Genomic DNA, 20,154 nt, shown 5'->3' on the forward strand with positions numbered 1-20,154 from the left:
TGCTGGCCTAGATTTCATAGGAGTTCCTCTGCCCCTGACTCCTAGGTGCTAGAATTTGCCCAGCTAGAAAACACTTTCTATTGAACACCAAATGTCTTTCTGTTTACCCCACCCCATTTTCATAGTAAGAGAGGATGAATTCAGGCATGACAAGCAAGTGCTCTGCACTGAACTACATTGCCAGCCTATCTTAGTGTTTTGTTGCTGTGAAGAGATACCATGACCACATTAACTCTTACAAAGAAAGCACTGAATTGAGGCTGCCTTACAGTTTCAGAGGGTTAGTCCACCATCATGGTGCAGAGCAAGGCAGCACACAGGCAGACATGGTGAGTAGAAGTAGCTGACAGTTCTACATCTGAATCCATAGGCAACAGGAAGAGAGAGCCACTGAGCCTGGTTTGGGCTTTTTAAAACTTCAAAGCCCACCTTCAGTGATATACTTCCTTCAACAAGACCACACCTACTAATCCTTCCCAAGTAGTGGCACTCCTTGATGACTAAGCACTCAAACAAATGGGTCTACAGGAGCCATTCTTATTGAGACCACCACACAGATCTAGACTATTTTCCTAAGTATGGTTCATGTACACACACACACACACACACACACACACACACACACACACACACAAAAATGCAATAAAATTGATGTGAACAATTAATTTCACAGAGAATTTTATTTATAAGGAGAATTTCTAGGGAGTTCCTTAGTTTTACTGAACTCCAGAATTTCCTATTTCCAGCCTATAAGAACTTTGAGAATAAAAATAAAGTTAATTACCACACATGACTGAGAAAAATAAAGTGCCATGTACACCAGCTGGGATAAAGGGATCATTTGGCAGAATCAAGTTATGTAACAGAAACCTGATCACAGGAGCAGAAGGGGAGCAAGGAAAAATACACACCCCACAGCCAACTATAGGTAAGAAAGGGGCTCTAACAAGACACTATTTCTTTGCTGTGAAGTCCTCACTAACCTCAAACTTACCATTGTGCTGCCTTAGCCTTCTGAATGCTAGCATTTACCAACATGAACCATTGTGCCACACTTGGTATCTCTATATATTACCCTTATATTTAAACACAAAATGTATACATCGTATAAATAAAATATTTCACAATGTTTAAAATACTTAGGTAGTGGCACAACCCCATGCAAAATGACACACCACAAACAATGTTTGTATTGTACAGTATAACACCAATGAGCTCACTGATAGACCCAAGACTTAAGAACCATATTTTTTATGTTATTATTCATCTGTTGTATTTAGATTCTTTTCTAGTGTGTATCACTTCACTTAAATGTGGCTAAAAAAAAAAAAACAGAGGAGATAGTGAGATACCTCAGTGGTTAAGGGAACTGGCTGCTTTTCAACTAGCTGGTTCAATTCCAACAATCACTTGGCAACTCACAACTACCTATAACTCCAGTTCTCAGGGATCTGATACCCTCATAGGCATACATAGAGGCAAACACCAATACATCAAATAAAAATAAAACATTGAAAAATAAAACAATGAATACCCTACTAAAGAACACTGAGACAGTGAGGTAAGTAAGATTTACTCTAATGGCTCAGTACTTCCAATCTTCCAATACAGTCTTCCAAGACTTACAAACATGTAAAGCATTAAAATTGATTCACACCAAATCAAAAAGCACTGCATAGTAAGATTTATGATCCAGTCTGAGTTAAAGAAGACAAGTAATTCTTTATTCTTGTTTGAGACAGGGTTTATCTGTGTAGCACTGGCTGTCCTGGAACTCTGTGGACCAATCTGCCTCCCAAGTGTGGGATTAAAGATGTGTACCACCATATCCAATTTTGCAATCTTAAAATACTTTCAAATAATAATCTGTATTTAAGATGCAAAAGTTGCCAGTTTTCTTCCAAATATTCTTATAGAGCCAAAATTATCACTATCTTTGGAAAAAAATACTCTTTCAACATGCAAAGTTTAAAAAAATATTTCGGTGCTTCACTCCAGCTTTTCCTACAATTCCATAGGCTAAAGAAATGCAAGCACGAAGAGTGGGCAGGGGCTACAATGTCCTCAGTGTGTGCCTTCTCAGCGATCAGAAACACAGGGTGGTGGTGGAAGGGCTGGGGAGGCTTCTCAATCAGTCACCCACAACAGACAGTTACACTGCACCATCATCTCCTCCAGTAACGCTGCTTTCTGCTCCCTAGTTTAAAGCGCATTTTTTAAAAAGTCCCTTTCTTGACAGTCTGTCTCACTGAGCACAAACTGGCCTCAAATAATCATTTTCACACCAGAAGAAAGCCAGGTATGGCAGCGCACATCTGTTATCCCAGTGCTCGGTGGTAGAAGCAGAGGCAGAAAACATAGGCTGAGATCCAATGCTACATATCTAGACCCTCTCAAAACTCATCCCAGCCCACCATAAAACAAACAGGCCGAGTGGAGGGTGGGGAGCACCACAAAAACTGCCAGCCTGGTCTGATCTCACTGAGGAGGAAACACACCAAACACAGATGAAAACATCACCCAACAGCCCATGTTTATGATCACTGTCTCCCTCCAAATGTATCATCAGTCCACACCATGTGGAATGATTTATTTATATGCTCACTTTTCCCAACATTTCCTTAAAGATTATTTGTTTTCCATCTCAGGGCAACAACTATGAACTGGTACCCAGTAGCCAAGAAAACAAAAGATGACATAGTAAGAAGATCCAATCTGTCCTGGCTGGATTTGTTTATGACCTTCAGCTATGAGCTGAATATTCTCTAGTATGCACATCATTCCCTAGATGATAAAACACGGAGATTTTACTGCCTTTTAAGGAAATCTGTTCAGTATTCATGCAGGCCCCATGACAGGGCCTTTAACTCTTCCTCAACCGTCAACCTTCCCAGGCTTTCCTAAGGTGGCCTCCACAATCACAGCAGAACTTCAGACAACTTTACTCTTTCTGTCCTATATAATTAGTAGCCAGTTGCCTTTAGAAATAACTCAAATATAAACAGATAAACAGAGAGAACTAAAAAACATAAAGAACTACTTTCTTCAGCAGAACCCATTAGGTACATCCTAGCATTGAGCATAGCATGCCTCCTCCTGAGAGAGGCATAAGAAGCATCTGCTTCTTTGAAAGTGGATTTAGCTTCTTGTATTCTGACACTTTTACACCAAATTGAGAGAAAATCTCCTGCTCAAAATAAATTTCAAAGATAAAATCTTCAAACCAAAAATATTACATATCTTCTAGCCAGTCCACGAAATCTAGAGCCCTCTTAGAGAACCTAAGGTAGCTGTATGTCTAAACAGGCGACCAATATACTAAATCCTGAATCCACCTTGCCCAAAAGGGGAAAACCAAGAGGAACACAATGAAGCCATGTTACATGAAACCTCACATTTGAGTCTGAGCCTGTGAAAGGGCTTTGCCTAAGCTGAGACATTTAACTTCAATATGGGCTTCCATGTTTAGAACAAAAACTACCACCCTGAGAAATGCAAATTCCATGTACGATGCCTGTAAACCTACTACTCTAAGGTGCAGTTTCCCACCACACAAAGCCCTGTCCTCCCTGCTCAAATCCACTCATTAAATCCTGAAAGCACCTAATTATAGAAACACAACCATTCCCAGATCCCTAACTCTTTGAACAGCTCAGAAGCTTTACAACTGCCAAACACTGCCAGAGTAAGACTTAAATTCAGGATTTAACATGAAATTCCAACAGGTATCTACAAATAGTGTTTCACTCTCATGATTTTTTTTAACCTCCTTTTAGTTTATAACAAGAAAAATCAATTTCAACAATTAAGTAACCACTTTGTAGAAATAAGTCAATTATTTCTAATGATCACTGTAGTTATTTATAACAGTAACTGTTACAAAGCATCTGTGTTGTCAAGGTTTTAATAAATATTTCCTGAAGTTAAAGATAGAAATTGGAAAGCATCTGAAAAATTGTACCTGCCCCCAAAATCATTAGTATTACCAGTCTTACTCTGACTATAAATCAGTTTACCAAAATACAGCATTAAATACACATCACATAATTTCCAAATAAGTCATAAATAGAAGTATTACAATAACATAAAATTTAATTATATATAATTTAGCAGTACTTGGTAGGCTTGTTAAATACTGTTAAAATGGGCTATTCAACAAAACATTTAATTCTAATTATCTCAAAATTATAATTTCCAAGGCTAACTTAAATTCACAAAAATTTAAAGGAAATGTTTCCATACACTCTGCACTACTTTACATACAAAAATGTAACTTTTAACAATAACCACTAGTACTCAGTTAAAATGCTTGTCATGAGACAGAGCTCTAAAGGCAGCACAAACTTCCTACGAGACACAGACAGAGATGGATCTTAGAGCAGTCACTCACCACTTCTTCTAACGCAGCACTCCGCCCAAAAGAACAAGTGAGGTGTGTGAGGCAGTTAACAAAGGAGGAGAAAAGTTCACTGGGGATGGCAGTTAAAACATTCCGAGGGAACACAGTTATCAGATTGCTAATAATGCTGGAGATCCCCACAGCTTCAGAGTCTTCTATCTCAATTCTATAAACCAAGGAATGAGGATAAGTAATTAGTAGCAGACAAGCTACATTTCCACACAAAAATATCACACCCATTCACTCTTAAAGGCCTGTCTCTGTATTAATTTCAGATTAGCCACATGGTTCTACTTCAGTACAGAGAACAGGAAAAAGCTGGAAATCCTTAGTGTTTTCCCCCACCTCCGTTTTAATCACCACAGGAAAGGGAAGGTTCCCTGTCAGCTCTGAAGATGAGCATACCTACCCGTTGATCGTGCTCAGCAAACCCTCAATGAAATGTGCCAGATAATCAACCTGGGATCCTTCATCGGGGAAGATGGGTCCATGCAGAGAAGCTAACTGGGCAAGGCACTGCAGAGAATCCTGTGCCATATCTGAATCTTCTCTGATTTTTCGATGTACCTGTTAGAAAGAATTACTAATCCATAAAAATAAACTCTTCTTTTGTAGGGGTCACGTGTGAACCATGTCAAATGAGGTAAGAGAAAAATTCACTGTAGCTGGTCATTTCTAGAAAAGAACTCAGTTAAACTAAACCCGAAAATCATCCTTCAGTCCAACTGACATTATAGGCCATGAGTTTAAACATATCAGTTACCGTTTAGCTGAGGGCTACCTACATTTTGAAAATTGAACTGTCTCCGGCATATTACGACAAGGAGAGAAAACAGATGCTAGCCAGTCAGACATACTGCTTCTGCTAAAAACAGCAACGACGACAGTCATCTGTATTATGCTAACTATGCCTTGCCACAGCTTCTTGCTAAAGTTAGCAGACAAGTTCAATCCAGTATATAGATGCTGCCTTAGAGGAAGTGAACAGTTGCACACTTAGAAAACCAACAAAGGTATCTCTTGTCCATCCCTGAACGTCATCCATTTACAGACAGGGAGCAAATGCATAAAATCTGAGACACTCTGATCTGTATGACTTTCATTTTAACCCAAATCATCCCTATTAATACTAAATGTTTTTTTAAATAAAACTTGTATCTAATACATAAATCTATTTATGCAACTAGATTTTATTTCAATGATGTTATACTGATACTCATCCACTACACAGTGCTTTCTCTAAAGAAAAGGTTCTATTGCTCCTTAACTTCAGTACAACTAAGTTTTCAGATATTAAAGATTCCACTTCTACGATCTAACATTAAAATACAACAGAAAATGCCAGGAAGAAATGATTAAGGGGCTATTCATCTTCATGTCCAAGTCCAACTGGCCATCTGCTAGTTCCCACAGGCATTTAACTGAAGCACTCTAGCCCTCTCTTTTTTGAACCACTGTTCTCTGTTTCAGGTTACACTGTCTTCAACTCTGTCAGTCATTTGTGAATTACTTGAAACCAGAATGTTTTGTTTTTGAAATGCATTCACTGGTACAGTATGGGACACAGTGAACATTGTAAATCCTTGAGAACTGATTCCACTAACCTTCCCCTCTTGGCTTCTTAAGGTCAAATTTAGAAATTTAAACCAGTAGAATAGCCCTAAAAATATAGTTAAATGACTTGTGAATAGGCTTAAGATGTTATACTCTGATCCAGAACAAGGGTTGGCAAGCCACTGACCCATGGGCCAAACTTGGCTGCCTATATATGTCTGGGTGGATGTAGAGGTTAGGTTTTTCTCGTGTTTTCACAGTTCAGAGAAAAAAAATATCAAAGATTATACAAAGTTCTCAATTTTAACAACCATCAACAAAATTTTACTAGACTACTAGCTTGTCTTGATTGTTTATTTTGAATTTGGGATTCCTCACTACACTGACAGAGTTGAGTATGACCATATTATATACAGAGTCTATAATATTCACTGTGGGCCCTAAGAGCACATAGAAAGAGCTTGCCAATCCCTGGTCTAGAACAAAAATACTTTCCAACCTATAAACAAATGTATTTTAAGCTTTACACAGTAAATTCAAAATATAACACACATAATCCTATGTACGTCTTGGTTGCATACTCTTGAATATATTCTTTTAAGCTCTTTATCTTAAAAAAAAATAAAATAAAAATAAAAATAAATAAATAAATAAATCTGTGTCTGTGCTCTGAATCCTAATCAAAAGTTCACTGAGATGCCCAGGGCCAGATTCTACCAACATATAGAGTTCAGGGTGGGACAAAAGAAACTTGTCACATAATCTGCTCCACACAGGAGCCTGGTGACCATTCCTGAACCAGCATGAAGACAGATACAAAAGAAAAAAATGTGCTTAATGAAAGAACTAGTGTTGACAATTTAAAATAAAATAAAAATAACTCTCCTGATACGAACGGTTAATTTGCTTCCTGAAATAGGGGCCACATAAAACTCATGTTAAACACATAATTATTCGGATACAGTTTTATGGTCTACTCGTTTTAGCACTATGAAAACATTCCCTCGTAATCAAGCATGGACTTCAATCTAAATGGTACCAAACAAGTAAAAAACTGATCTACCACCTCTGTATACAAAGGGAGCAACGAGAGGAGAGATCAAGTCTAGATGGACACCCAGGAAGACAAACGGAGAGGCCATTCAACGAATAGGCATATAGAAGGCACAAGTCACCAAGGACAGACTTCTGCTTAAGTCTGATGTGCTTAAACAACAGATGTCAGTGTGCCAACAACATAGGAATAGCCAGTAAGCATGCAGATTATGAGGTAAGGAGAGTGTGGAGTATGAAGAGATAGCAAAGCACAGAGCGAAGAAAGCTACTAACCACACAGAGGGCAAAATACCAGAGTCACAATCAGGAAAAGTGTTGTCTAAGAGAGTAGGAGGAAAAGAAAAACTTGACAACTTTGCAAACTTCTGAGGAGCGATGCAATCAAAATCATCTTAAGTTTTAGACATGGTCAATAAATTCAAGTCTTCACTCTGTGCAACAGTATATTTATCTACTGAAATTAGCAAAATAATGATATCTAATAAGTGACAATATATTTAGCAAAACTAAAATGGAAAGATTAAATCGTGTTTTTTTGCAACAAATTAAAATTGTTTAAAATGCAAAGAGCTACACTCAAACTACTAAAATGACAAAATAGAAAAGGGTTAACTTTTGAATTCAAAGTTATTTGCATGTGGTAGTTCACAGCTGACAGGAGCAGCTGTCTGATTTATCTAGACAGCTGTTCAGACCCAGTGGAGTTTTTGCAGCAGGCCAGCAAGTTTTTCACCTATTCACAAACTGCTGGAGGGAGGCCTACTTTCTGTTCAGCAAATACAAAGAAGTCAACTTGAACTCATCAAAATAATTCCTGTTAGATGAGGTGGCCCACAAAGTCCTTAAAATTTAATTGCAAGTACCACTGGATCTTGGTTATGTTTTCAAATTTTTTTCTCTGATTTTAAAAAGGAAACTATAAGGTGATTAATGCGTAGATTGAACATTTCCATAGGAAACATCTTTTATAAAGGGCATGACAAGGCATAGTGGCACAGTGCTTAAAGGTACACACAAGACCCTGGGTACAATCTCCAGAACTCCAAAACAAGCCACTACAGCAGAAAAAGCATTTTCTGTGTATGCCCAAGGATGAACAAACATGTTTTGGACGTTTTAAAACAGATATCACACTACTGAAATATTTTAAATGGTTCAATCACAAAAGGCTCATTCATACTTCAAAATACATGAAAAGATAAACTATAGTGATTCAGATTAAACAAAAGTGTCTTTTTCTGGGCTGGTGAGATGGCTCAGGGTTTAAGAGCATTGGCTGTTGTTCCAGAGGTCCTGAGTTCAATTCCTAGCACCCACATAATGGCTTACCACCATCTATAAAGGGTGGTGCTCTCTTCTGGCATGCAGGTGTACATGCAGATAGAGCACTCATACATTAAAAATAAAAATGTCTTATTATTTTCTTTCTAATTGGTATTTACCTAGATTTTATTGATTTTTATTTTGTACAAGTCATTGATCTAACTATACACCTATTCTGTAACTGCAAATTAATGCCCAATACACACATATATTTTAATTCTAAAACTCACTGGCACATGTGGGAATAAACTGCTGGCTTCCTGTAGCTAGTTGATACTACGAGGCCTTTTTTTTTAAGTTATAATTGAAATGTTTAAGATAAATTGCTTTTAAATATTAACTTAGCTCAAGTCTTGTGAGTATAGTCCACTAGGGGAACAGTTCTCAAAACATAGTTCAGGGATCCCTCAAGCTAAGCCACTGCATACCATGTCCATAAGAGTACTAACCACCTCTCTTTTTTCTTATGTGCTGCATACACGCTCACAGAGGATTTTTCTGAGGCTCACATTTTAAACAATGTGAAATACCAACAATGTTGGTATTTTAAACAATACCAACTGAATGAAATATAAAACAGGAAAATCTGGTAGGGGAGGGTTTCTTTTTCTTCCTTCTGATCCTAGTCTGTTAGGTCTCATCAGGAGTGGCCACACTGTCTTCCTCTGTGGCCTGGTAAGGCTGCTCCCCCCTCAGGGGTCGGTGAACAAAGAGCAGGCCAATCAGTTCATGTCAGAAGCAGTCCCTGTTCCTATTACTATGGAACCCACTTGACTTGGGGAGGAGAGTGTGTGGAGAAGAGAGGAAGGGAGGGATTGGGAAGGGAGGAGGGAGGGAACTAGAAGGGGGATACAAAGTAAATAAAGTATAATTAAAAATAAGAAAATAAAAAAAAAAACAGGAAAATCTGTTTGTCTTTTATTAAACTAGATGCTAGAGAGATTTGCAAAAATACAAAGCAAACAAAACCAAAACCCGTTTATGGTAGTTTTATTTTCACTACCCTTGTTTCCAAAGTATTTGTTCATTGAGGTCATTTATATTATGATACAGCAGTATCTTGTTAATATTTTTAAAGTTCTCAGTCTGAACTTTTCAATTTACTTTTTACGTTAAGAAGATGCTGTGGTGGCACATGCCTGTAATCCCAGCAGAAGCAGAGGTGGAGCACTGCTGTGAGGTTCAGCAAGGCCAGCCTGCTCTACAGAGCCAAGTTCAGGACTTAAAAAACAAAACAAACAAAACAGAAAAACGAAAGAAAGAGAGAAAGAAAAAGAGAATAAGAGAAAGAGAGGAAGAAAGAGAAAGCGAAAGAAAGAGAAGGAGAGAGAGAAGAGGGGTGGAGGGGAGAACAGAAGGAAGGAAGGACGAACATGCTATGTTTTAGACAAAGACCAAAACTCGTGCCATTATCTTCTTCTGTGTCTATGAGCTTGAATTTGTAACGGGATAACACTGTATTAGGTAACAGTAGCTATGTAACCCACACAAACAAGAACTAGTACAAAGTTCTCAATTAGGAATGTACAGGAGTCTGGTGATGATAAGGCCTAAGAAGTACTGTTGCAGCATCTAAGCCCTTTATTAATGAGACAGTATTTGTACGGTAGTGAGAACATTGTCATATAATTCTTGGGTCAGTTAGTGAGAAGAGACACCAACGTTGAAAAGTAGAAATCTGTTTTGTTTTACTTAAGAAACACAAAGGCATTTCCTCTCACCACGTCCCTTGCTACCAGAGCTGAGGACTAGGACTTACTGTGAAGAAAAGCTCCATAACTCTGCTGTCCAGAAGAGTCTCCCGCCAGGACTCTGTTGGCTTCAACAGCACATTTTGTGAGGATTCAAACATAGCTATATAATGTCTGCCCAGTTATCTAGTGTCAAGGTCAACAACAATAACATTCTTACTTTGTCTAAACTATAAGTATACCCTAAATATAACAGCAGCCAGCAAGAAAGAATGCAATGGAAACAGTTTAAGCCTCTTCACATATGCTACATAATTCATGCATGAAGCTAAGGAATAAAAGGCATTAAGTGCTGAAAAAAAAGAATGTTATAGGAATGTAACATAATGGTTTCAGTCATTGTGTATGTCACACTGTGGGGATATAGAAATCTTGACATTAGAGACCTTAAGAGAGCAACAGAAGGAAAAAAAAAAAAAAAACACGACTTAAAAACAGACACCAGAATCTAAACACAAAGAATTAATTTCTGAAAATGTGCCCCATTACTTCACCCAATGTCTTAAACAGCTAAAATCATATACACAAAATGTGCCTCATATAGATTATAGGAAAAAAAGCTTTCCAAAAAAAAATATGTTCACAGGAAAAGAACATGAAAGACCAACTATGACCCATACTGGGGAAAAAAAAAAAAACAAAACACAACAATAAAACAACCCCAACTCCCCAAAACCCTGAGGTCAGAGTAGTCTAACACCAAGTCAAAACAAAGGATTAAGCAGTTGACAGAAAACACGTTTACTTAAAATTCCCATAGGTTTAAGAGAGGCAGAAAGGCCTGGATCCCCAGGACATACTAGTCGGCCAGAAAGCCACTTAGTTCTAGGACAATGAGACCCTGTCTCAAAAACAGTATGGATAGCTCCCAAGGAATGACTTCTAACATTGTCCTCTGTCCACTACACAGACATATACACATACACATGTACACCAATGCACACACACACATGCGCATATTAAGTAAAATTCTCCAGACTTAAACAGTATATGAGGTGGTGAGGTATTCGATATCAAATATGCTTAAAACAGAATAAATTTGCTGTAAATAAATTAACAATCATATCCATGTATTTGTAGATGATGATGAATGTGCTCCACACAATGGCACTGTCACAGTAACTGAGGCTTTACGAAACGAGAAGGCTGCCTGGAATGGAAATGTTGCTTCTTTGAGAAGCAAATGTTGATCTAGGCAATGAGAAATCTTAATAGAGGTATCTAAGATGACACTGCAAAAATCAGGCATATATTCAAATGCTAACATTTTCTTAAATCCAACTCATTTTTAGAGAGAAATTATTTACAGAAAAAACTTGAAGGCTGTACCAACGCTTTGGAAAACTTTTTTTTTTTTGGGGGGGGGGGTTCAAGACAGGGTTTCTCTGTGTAGCCTTGACTGTCCTCAAACTCAGTGATCTCCCTGCCTCTGCCTCCCCAAGTGCTGGGATTACAAGCATGCACCACCAAGCCCAGCTTTGGAAATCATTCTTTAAAAGAGGGTTGCTTGTGAAAATGCTTTTGTCTCTGAAGTGGGGTCGGAAGGGTTGAATTATACTAAGAAAGGAAATCACTGTTTCTTCTTTCTGTCATCCCCAAACTCCTGCTATTCTGACTAATAAAAGTAAAACTCTGAACAGGCTCATTAAGCTTTTCTCTCTTCCTTTATCTGCCCCCTTGTGGACACAAAGAATAAAACTCTAAGGGAAGGAAGCCTGAGCTGTGCAAAGAGCAACCAGCCAACACCTAAGAGGTACCTATATAAAGTGAATTTATATCCTCAAAGGCACTAGCTAAAAGTCAATACAACACACAAGCTGGAGTCTGATTATCTTTTTGAAAAACAGACTGAAAGATTTACTGATAACATTTATTGTTTATTTCAAAAGTAGTCTACTAGCTATTCTCTTTGATATGCCTTTGACATTAACAATAAAGCAGGTGTTCAGAACAGAGTATCTGGGTAAAGAAATAAAGGCTCTATACCTTCTGAAACAGAAAACAAACCCATTTATCTTTTGAGTTTTAGTGCCATTTTATTAAATGTAATTTTTTTTTTCCTTTGGGAAAGGTCAGTAATGAAATATACTCAATTATTAAGTGCTGCATGACCTGAAATGGTTTGATGTGTATAGTACAGAGATCCCATGGCACTATGAGGGGAACACATACTTGCAGATCTAGACATATCGAAATATATGTAGATAAATCATATATATCAAAATAAAGAACTAAGGTAATAAAGAACTAAGGTAATACAATTTTTTACTTTGTAATTCTCAATTTTTTTATTTTAAGGTATTTCAAAATGCTATTTCTACCCCAAGTAATTCTCATGTAGAATATATTAAAAAAAAAAAAAAAAAAGAAAGAAAGAAAGAAAGAAAACAGATAAAATCACAATGGTCAGAATCTAGAAATCTAACTTCTCTACTCTTATAATAATGCCCTAAAAAATATTGAGGCAGGCGTGATGGCCCACGCCTTTAATGCCCGCACCCAGCAGATCTCTGTGAGTTTGAGACCAGCCTGGTCTACATAGTGAGTTACAGGACAGCCAGGGCTGCACAGAGACCCAGTCTCAAAAGAACAAAAATTAAACAATAAAAGCTGAGCACTGGCAAAATCATTCGGAAAGTGAAACGACTAGCTGTGCACGTCTGGTGGCCTGCCTGACTTGGCAGGAGGGAGACCACTTGGCACCCTTGTCCTCTGACCCTACACGTATCGCAGTACTTGAGCTCTGTGCCAAGACAGCATGTGCTGACTTTCTCTCATACAATAACAATAAAGTACTTTCAATTAAAAATTTATTTGAATGTTAAATAAAACAAATTTGGTTAAAAGATAACTTTAATAAACAATTGCTCTTTTACACAATCACAAAGTTTGGTTCGAACTGACTAAAGAAACATGTTCTGATATTATCTAATGTATAGATATTATATTGGTCACCTTTTAAAAACATGTCATCAATACAAGAGTGGTCTGTCGATGACTGATCAATTTCTAAACAAACTTTCATTTATGTAGGACAGAGAAGGTAGAGTTTATGTAGCACAAGAATAACGACAGCAGTAAACAGCTATTATTGTACCAAAACAAATATATGTAAATCCCAAATTTTCCTGAGCTTTATTTTTCTAAGTATTTAAATACGTGTGTAATTTATATTTTATATAATTCATTTGTAACCAACAAAATATAACCTTATAAGATATCCATAAAGAGCTGCATTCTGTTTTTAATCCTGTGTCCCAGGGCATGGCTCTGACACTGTGCTAAGCACAAGCCCACTCATTCCCAGCCAGGTTCTAGCAAAGGATCTAAGGTGCTAAAACTCAACCAGGCTTCCAAACTCTGCGCTATCTTAATCCCTTGGAAAATCAGCCAGAGCTGCATGTTAAATTCTACTGTATTTTGGAGCAGAAACTAAGTCTATATTCCCTACCCCCTCCACAAAGAGCTTCTCAAATTTTCCACAGAAAGCCCACAAACTTGAGAAATAGAAAACACATCCATACCACCTGCCCTATTCTGTAACTACTGGACCAACAAACACAAAATAGGCCAAGAGCCAGAGGACAAGTTTAATCACTCCCTACTAGTGACTCTCACTGGTTAATCCTACTAAGTCTTCTGTGTCACGTTCTTGAATAACAGACTGCTCTTAGCAAGTACATCCATCTCAACTATAGGGAAGGACTTTAGTTTGAAAATACATGGGTCCTTACACATGCATGCAAATAAGTTCTTGTTTATTACCAACACCTTCAGTAAGGGTATCACATTGTGATGGTGAAAGAATGAAGAATATGGGAATGTGGTTCAGCTGGTAAAGTGATCGCTCTACCTTCGTGCAGACCTGGGTTCAATCTCCAACACTGCATAAACTGGGAACACATGCCTATAATCCCAGCACTAGGGTGACACAGGCAGAAGGATGGCCACAGAAACAAAGACCAGTGCAGATGAGGATACAGGGCATGGAAGACCCAGTATATTCTTGTACATTGCAAGAATAATGCAAAATGGCACAGCTGCTATGGGAAACAATGCAGCAGATGCTCAAAATCATGAAGATACAGTTCTTACAGAATCAGGATCAAGGTTGTTACCAACCCAGGAGGGGCACACACCTGTAATCCAGCACTTAGGAGTCGGATGCAGAAGGATCAGGAGTTCAAGGCTCTCCTTGGCTACGAAAGACCCACAGACCCAAAACAACAAAAAACATCAGAAAAGCTATGTTAAGGTCCCCACCAATGCCTTAGACCCATGAAAATGGCAAAACCTTCCATAGGACAGGCTCAGGGGAAGAGCAAAGCTTTCTGTTCTGGTTCAAGTGTATTGATAGTGCTGATATTGTACAGAAACTATCCAAGCTAGCTTCCCCTACAGCCTCATGTTCATGGCCTTAAGCGTGGCCATATACAGAGACTGCTCTTACCCACATTAGCTTAGGCTGCTTCCTCAATTCAGCTATATACCACAGGTATATGCAGTAATGCTGCATCCTGGTTCAACTGTATATAATAATTGTTCTGACATTACTTTTATTCAGTTAAACCATACACAATTCGGTACTGATGACAAGGATGCTGCTTTGGAGGTTGGCTTGGGGTTTTCTGTTGGGGATGGTTTTGTGCACTGTGTGTTCACATGGTGGCTTCTGTATCCACAGATCTGGATGAGTCCAGATGTGGGCACTGTCATTATTATTAAAGCATCTCTTGGTTTATGTTGTGTAAAAATTGTTCCCTATCATCTCTGACAGGTTAATAAAGAGCTGAACAAACTACAGTGGGGCAGGAGAACTAAGATGGGACTTGCAATCCCAGGAGGAGGGTCCCAGGTGGGGGACAGAGGAGAAAGCTGCCATGAGTAGGTGGCAGTAAGAGAGTTGATATGAGGACACAGATAGAGCAGGAGCAGCCAGGGCAAGATTAAGATGGCAGATAACAGGGCAAATGGCTGGGAAGTAGTCCAGATTAGCGTGGATAAGTTAAAATAGCTCAAGAGCTGCCCAATTATAGTGCTTGAAGCTTACTAACAAATGTAATTGGTCTCCGTGCCATTATTTGGTAGCTAGAAAGGGCGCAGAAAACCCAAACCCTTTATTTTACATTTCTATGCCATTAAGCTCTTTTCTACATTCCCAGTTAGCTTTCTTTCTTTATGCATTAGAACTGCAATGCTAATCATCAAAGCTGGTGGGAAATAATACCATGACCAAGGCAACTTATGAAAGAAAGCATTGATGAGGGCTTGCTCACACTTTCACAGGGCTAATACATTATCGTCATGGTGGGGAACATGGCAGCAGCCAGGCAGGCAGTCATGGCATTAAGGTAGTAGCTAGGAGTTCATATTTTATTCACAAGTATGAAGAAGAAAGAGAGCTAACTAGGAACACATGGGCTTTTGAAACCCAGTGACAAACCTCCTTTAACAAGGTGACACCTCCTAAAATTTAAAAAACAGTTCCATTAACTAGGGACAGAGCATTTAAGTATATGAGCCTAAGGGGGCCATTTTTCATCCAATCACCATGCTCACTCTTTCAAGGAATTAAAAACAAACAAAAAACAGCTCAAGCTGAGATGAACTGGAATCACAGTGTTAACCCTAATATCTGAGCCTCTTTCAATGAGAACATGTGATCTTTATGTAAACAAATATATGTGATCTTCATCTAAAGAAATATACAACACTATCAAGAGCACTGTTAGAAGAACATTTAAAACCACCTTTGTATGTTCAAATGCTTGAACCAGTATTTTCCATTAAGGATAACCGATTTGTATTGCCATTTCACCAGTGCAATTAGGAATACAAATCTGTTAATGGTTTACTAGATATGTCAAAAATTGCCTCAATTAGTCCTGAAAAGGGTTAAACTCACATGGTCAGGATATGCTCTCTATTTACCAGATTTCTAAAAACAACAAAGACTCTGCTACCTAAGTTAAAATGCACAGAAAGGTCTTCGGGGATTCAGTTTAGGACTCAATAAGCCAAAACTCTTCACATAAGTCCTGATTTCTTTATGACTCACCTGTCAGTTAAACCTAAAGCAGGGGAAAAAAAAAAACCTATATAATTCATAGGGCAGCTCTATTCACACCACTAACACTTTCCAAATTAAGCAACATTACACCCTAAGCTGAAGAGCACACTCCGTGACTGCCTTACTGTGGCATTCATAGAGAATGACTGAACCAAAATAACCTAGGCTGGCTCATGGAATTAAGAACTCAGCAGACAGAATTCCCTACAAGTGTTAATTAATTTTAAATGAATCTTTTTCTATTGAAAAATATAGTTATACTAGTTAAATCTGACTAGCCCAAACTTACAACTGAATAAATGAATTACATTCCTGAGCCAAAATGTAAGGGGTACCAAGCAAGGCTGCCACTGACACACAAGCTTCAGCTTCTAAGACATCTTTGGCCTAAGTTTTCTAAGCAGTTGAGATAAGACTATAAAAGCAAGTTCATATATTAGACTTTTTTTAAAAAAAGATACTCATCCATTCCTTCTATTCTTGCACTAACTTAAACCACACAAAGTACTATGTGAACACGGTGTGGGGCTAGAAAGAGAATGTAAACTAGCTTTGGAAGCAACAAACAATTTGGTTCACCTTCCTTTCTCTGTCTCTGAGCACCACTGCTCTATGTCCCTGTACTGGAACCACCCCTGTATTGCAATGACATAGAAGCACTGTGTGATAGCTACAGCACTGTCTAGAGCCAATGGGAGAACAGGGTACACCATGGGGCAGGAAGGAAGGAAGGCAGGCAGGAAGAACAAAGAGCTATACAAATAAACATAATTAACTGTACACAAAGACTAAAGCATCTGTAGTTCAATGACTCACTCTTCCCAATGGTCCAGAGTCAGAAACTCTGCTGTTTCTTTTTTAATGTGTTTCTTATTTAATGTGTTTCTTATTATTTTAATGTGTTTCTTATTCTTTTTAGAATGTGGAAACACCTCTGACAAGGACAATGCATACATAATTTCAAGTACTGATTATTCAGTTTACTGTAAAAGTAACTTCTAACTTCTATTCACCTGTTTCAATTGCTGTTTTGGATTATTGTCTTTGTCTGCTAGCCTCGGCCTAATCCTGGAAGCTTCTAGCCTCCATACAATCTAATCCAGGCCTAGAAAGTTTTCAACCTCTGACAGTTACTGCTTAATAAGCTCACCCTTTCTTGATCTTACTGAGGCCTGGGCTGGCTGGTTCAACTCAGCTATTCAGGCGTAAATTCCTCTCCCAGATGATTTATTCAACCTGATTTCTCTCGCCTCTGAATCGCTCTGCTCGGCCTCAAACTAACTCAAGCAATATGCTCTAATCTTCTGGCTCCTTCTCATTTTCTGGCTCATTCCATCCTCAGCTGTGTTCTTCTTCTGCAACCTGCCTCTTTATTACTGTCCCAATAAAACTGCCTCTTTTTCCTCTCTGCACTGCCCCTTTTGTAGCTTCGCTTTCCTCCTCCTCGTGGGAGTTGGGCATTATCTTATTCTGTCAAATCTTTCTGGTTCATCACTTTTTTCTGCTACTCAATTAGACTTCACTTTCAAACATGGATGTTTCCTTCTACAAATTAATTTTACCTTCATTGTTTGGGATTAAAGGAATGTACCAACAGATCTAGACCTAAACTTCTTTTTTTTACCTGAAACTTGCTCTGTACCAGAGATATATATGGCCTTGAACTCAAGAGATCTGCTTGTCTCTGTCTCCAGAATTAAAGGCATGTTTCCATTCTGGCCGAATCACACAGAACAAACCTAGAAGGTCTTTGGATGTGATCTCTTGCCAGAGCAGCCATGTTCTGAATTAAAATTCCTCTACACTTTACCTACTTTCTTTCCAATGTATCATATAAGATAGCAATAAAAACAGTAATTGTGAAACAAATTACTCAGGACTGAAGAAAATACTTCAAAATACTGCTTTACATTTTTAAATATTCTACCAGATGCCAATTTCTACACTGTGTTCCTCCAGTCTAAAACCATCTTAGACAGAGCTGACCCAACCAGAATTTAATAAAACCCTGTATCATAACAGCATGCCCCCACATGAACGGCTTCCTCCCTTCCTTAACTACCTCAGCCGAGTCTACGCTATCTGAACATCTGTATCACTGTATCACTAGCCTAACACTACAGCATCACATCTTTCGGAAATCCTTACTTCTCTTCTCCCTAGGACAATAAACATTCTCCTCTCCACTACTTCAAGTACACATGAGTCACACCCTGAATCAAACTCCCAGTCTGGAGGCAGCACAGCTGATATTCCATGGAATCTCTACACTCACCTTATCTCTTTCTCTACTCACTAGGCATGATTCAATCTCTAAGCACACCTTTGCCCTTCTCCCTCTAAACAGATTTCCACAGGTTCAATTAAGTCTACAAGATTTGAGATGCATTTATAACAATCTCCAGGTAATCCTTGGAAACAGATGCTAACTATCTTTATTTTAAACTTATCTTTTCTTCCCCAATTCTCTTGGCTTGCTTCTCCCATGTACTCAGCTGGTCTCAGTGTCCTTGGTTTTCTTTTTTTTTAAGACTATGGCCCGTATCACAGTAATGACTCCCCAGGTTCTATCTCCATTCCAAACCATTCCCTCCAATACAATTAAACTAAGAGGTAGGCAGAGGGACGGACAAGCAACCAGTGAAGCAGCATGACAAGCCTTGGCATGCCAGATATTTCTAAAGGCTTCACAGACTCATAGTTCACATACTACAATTTGTTCAGTGACTCAATAGTTTCACTACATTCACAGTTATGTACCATGACACATCTAATTTTAGAACACACGCATAATCCCAGAAAAAAGTTTGGTATGCTTTACAGTTACCTCCTGTATCTTCCCAAACACCAGTGCTCTAGGTAACCTCTACGTATTCTGTATCCAATTTGTTTTGAACATTGCAAATAAATGCAATCATGTATTAACATTTTCCCTAAATGGCTTTTTTCAAAATTGACTCTTAGTACAGCGTTTTCAAAGTTTACCTGTATCAGCATGTATAAGTATGTTATTTCTGTTAATTAACAAATAATTTTTCATTATATGGATAGGCCACATTTTATTTATTCACTTGTCAGCTGATGGACCTTTGAGCTGTTTGCACTTTATAGAGAATATTACTGTGAACACTGAAGTCAGGCATTTCTGTTTAGATGACTACTGACATTTAGGATCTGCTAACTATTTGCTGTAGAGAACTTCTTGTGCCCTCTTCAGGGTTAACAGTAGCCTTGGTCTCTTCCCATGTGCTACCAATGACACAACAATTATGACTTGCTCACTCTCCACTTATGTATACGGCAGTTGGTAATGAAGTAAATGCCTAAGTGGTAAGATGAATAAGTATATTTATTTTTATAAGCCAAATGATTCCAAGAAATAAATTCTCCCACAGGGATTCTTCAGTACTCCAAATTGAAGAGCAGTATGACCTGGCTTCGTAATTACAGAGGCACCAACTATTCACTGACCAATAAGGTACTGTACCAGGCTCTTCTACTTTTCTAGTTAATAATCACCTCCTCAACACCTGGATATCTATTTATGTGCTATACAAGAAAAGTTACTCAAAGTGGATCAAAAACACACAAAGCCACAAAATATCAACTATTCATTAACTGATGAATGATAAATAAAAACTGGTATACCACTCAACAGAATATTATTAAAAAAGAGTACCAACTAAAAATGTACCTCCTAGCTGGGTACACAGTGATACACACCAGAACTTTTGAGGCTGAGGCAGGAGAACTGAGAGATGAAGGCCAGTGTCTCAAATTTTTTTCTTTCTTTTTTAATATTTATATGTATCTGTGCATGTGTATATGGGTTTCCATGGAGACCAGGTGGGAGTATTGAACCCTGTAGAGCCAGATATGCAGTTGTTAACTGTCCAGCATTGGTGCTGGGAAGCAAACATGAATCCTCTGGAAGAGCAGGAAGCAGTTTTCTTTCTTCCTTCCTTCCTTCCTTCCTTCCTTCCTTCCTTCCTTCCTTCCTT

General features: G+C 38.3%; 1 protein-coding gene across 2 annotated transcripts in view; it reads right to left on the minus strand.

Moving 5' to 3' along the window:
* Xpo4 (exportin 4) overlaps window positions 1–20,154 on the minus strand; it is a 93,223-nt gene that overhangs the window by 30,413 nt on the left and 42,656 nt on the right. For both annotated transcript variants that reach the window (XM_055616926.1, XM_055616933.1), the window contains exons 7-9: window positions 10,092–10,204; window positions 4,809–4,966; window positions 4,391–4,565 (exon numbers count right to left, since the gene is read on the minus strand). In XM_055616926.1, coding sequence (XP_055472901.1) covers window positions 4,391–4,565; window positions 4,809–4,966; window positions 10,092–10,204 — 446 coding nt within the window. The remainder of the gene's footprint in view (window positions 1–4,390; window positions 4,566–4,808; window positions 4,967–10,091; window positions 10,205–20,154) is intronic.

The sequence above is a fragment of the Psammomys obesus genome, unplaced genomic scaffold, assembly GCF_907164565.1.
Source record: "Psammomys obesus unplaced genomic scaffold, mPsaObe1.curated_primary_1811, whole genome shotgun sequence".
NCBI lineage: Eukaryota > Metazoa > Chordata > Mammalia > Rodentia > Muridae > Psammomys > Psammomys obesus.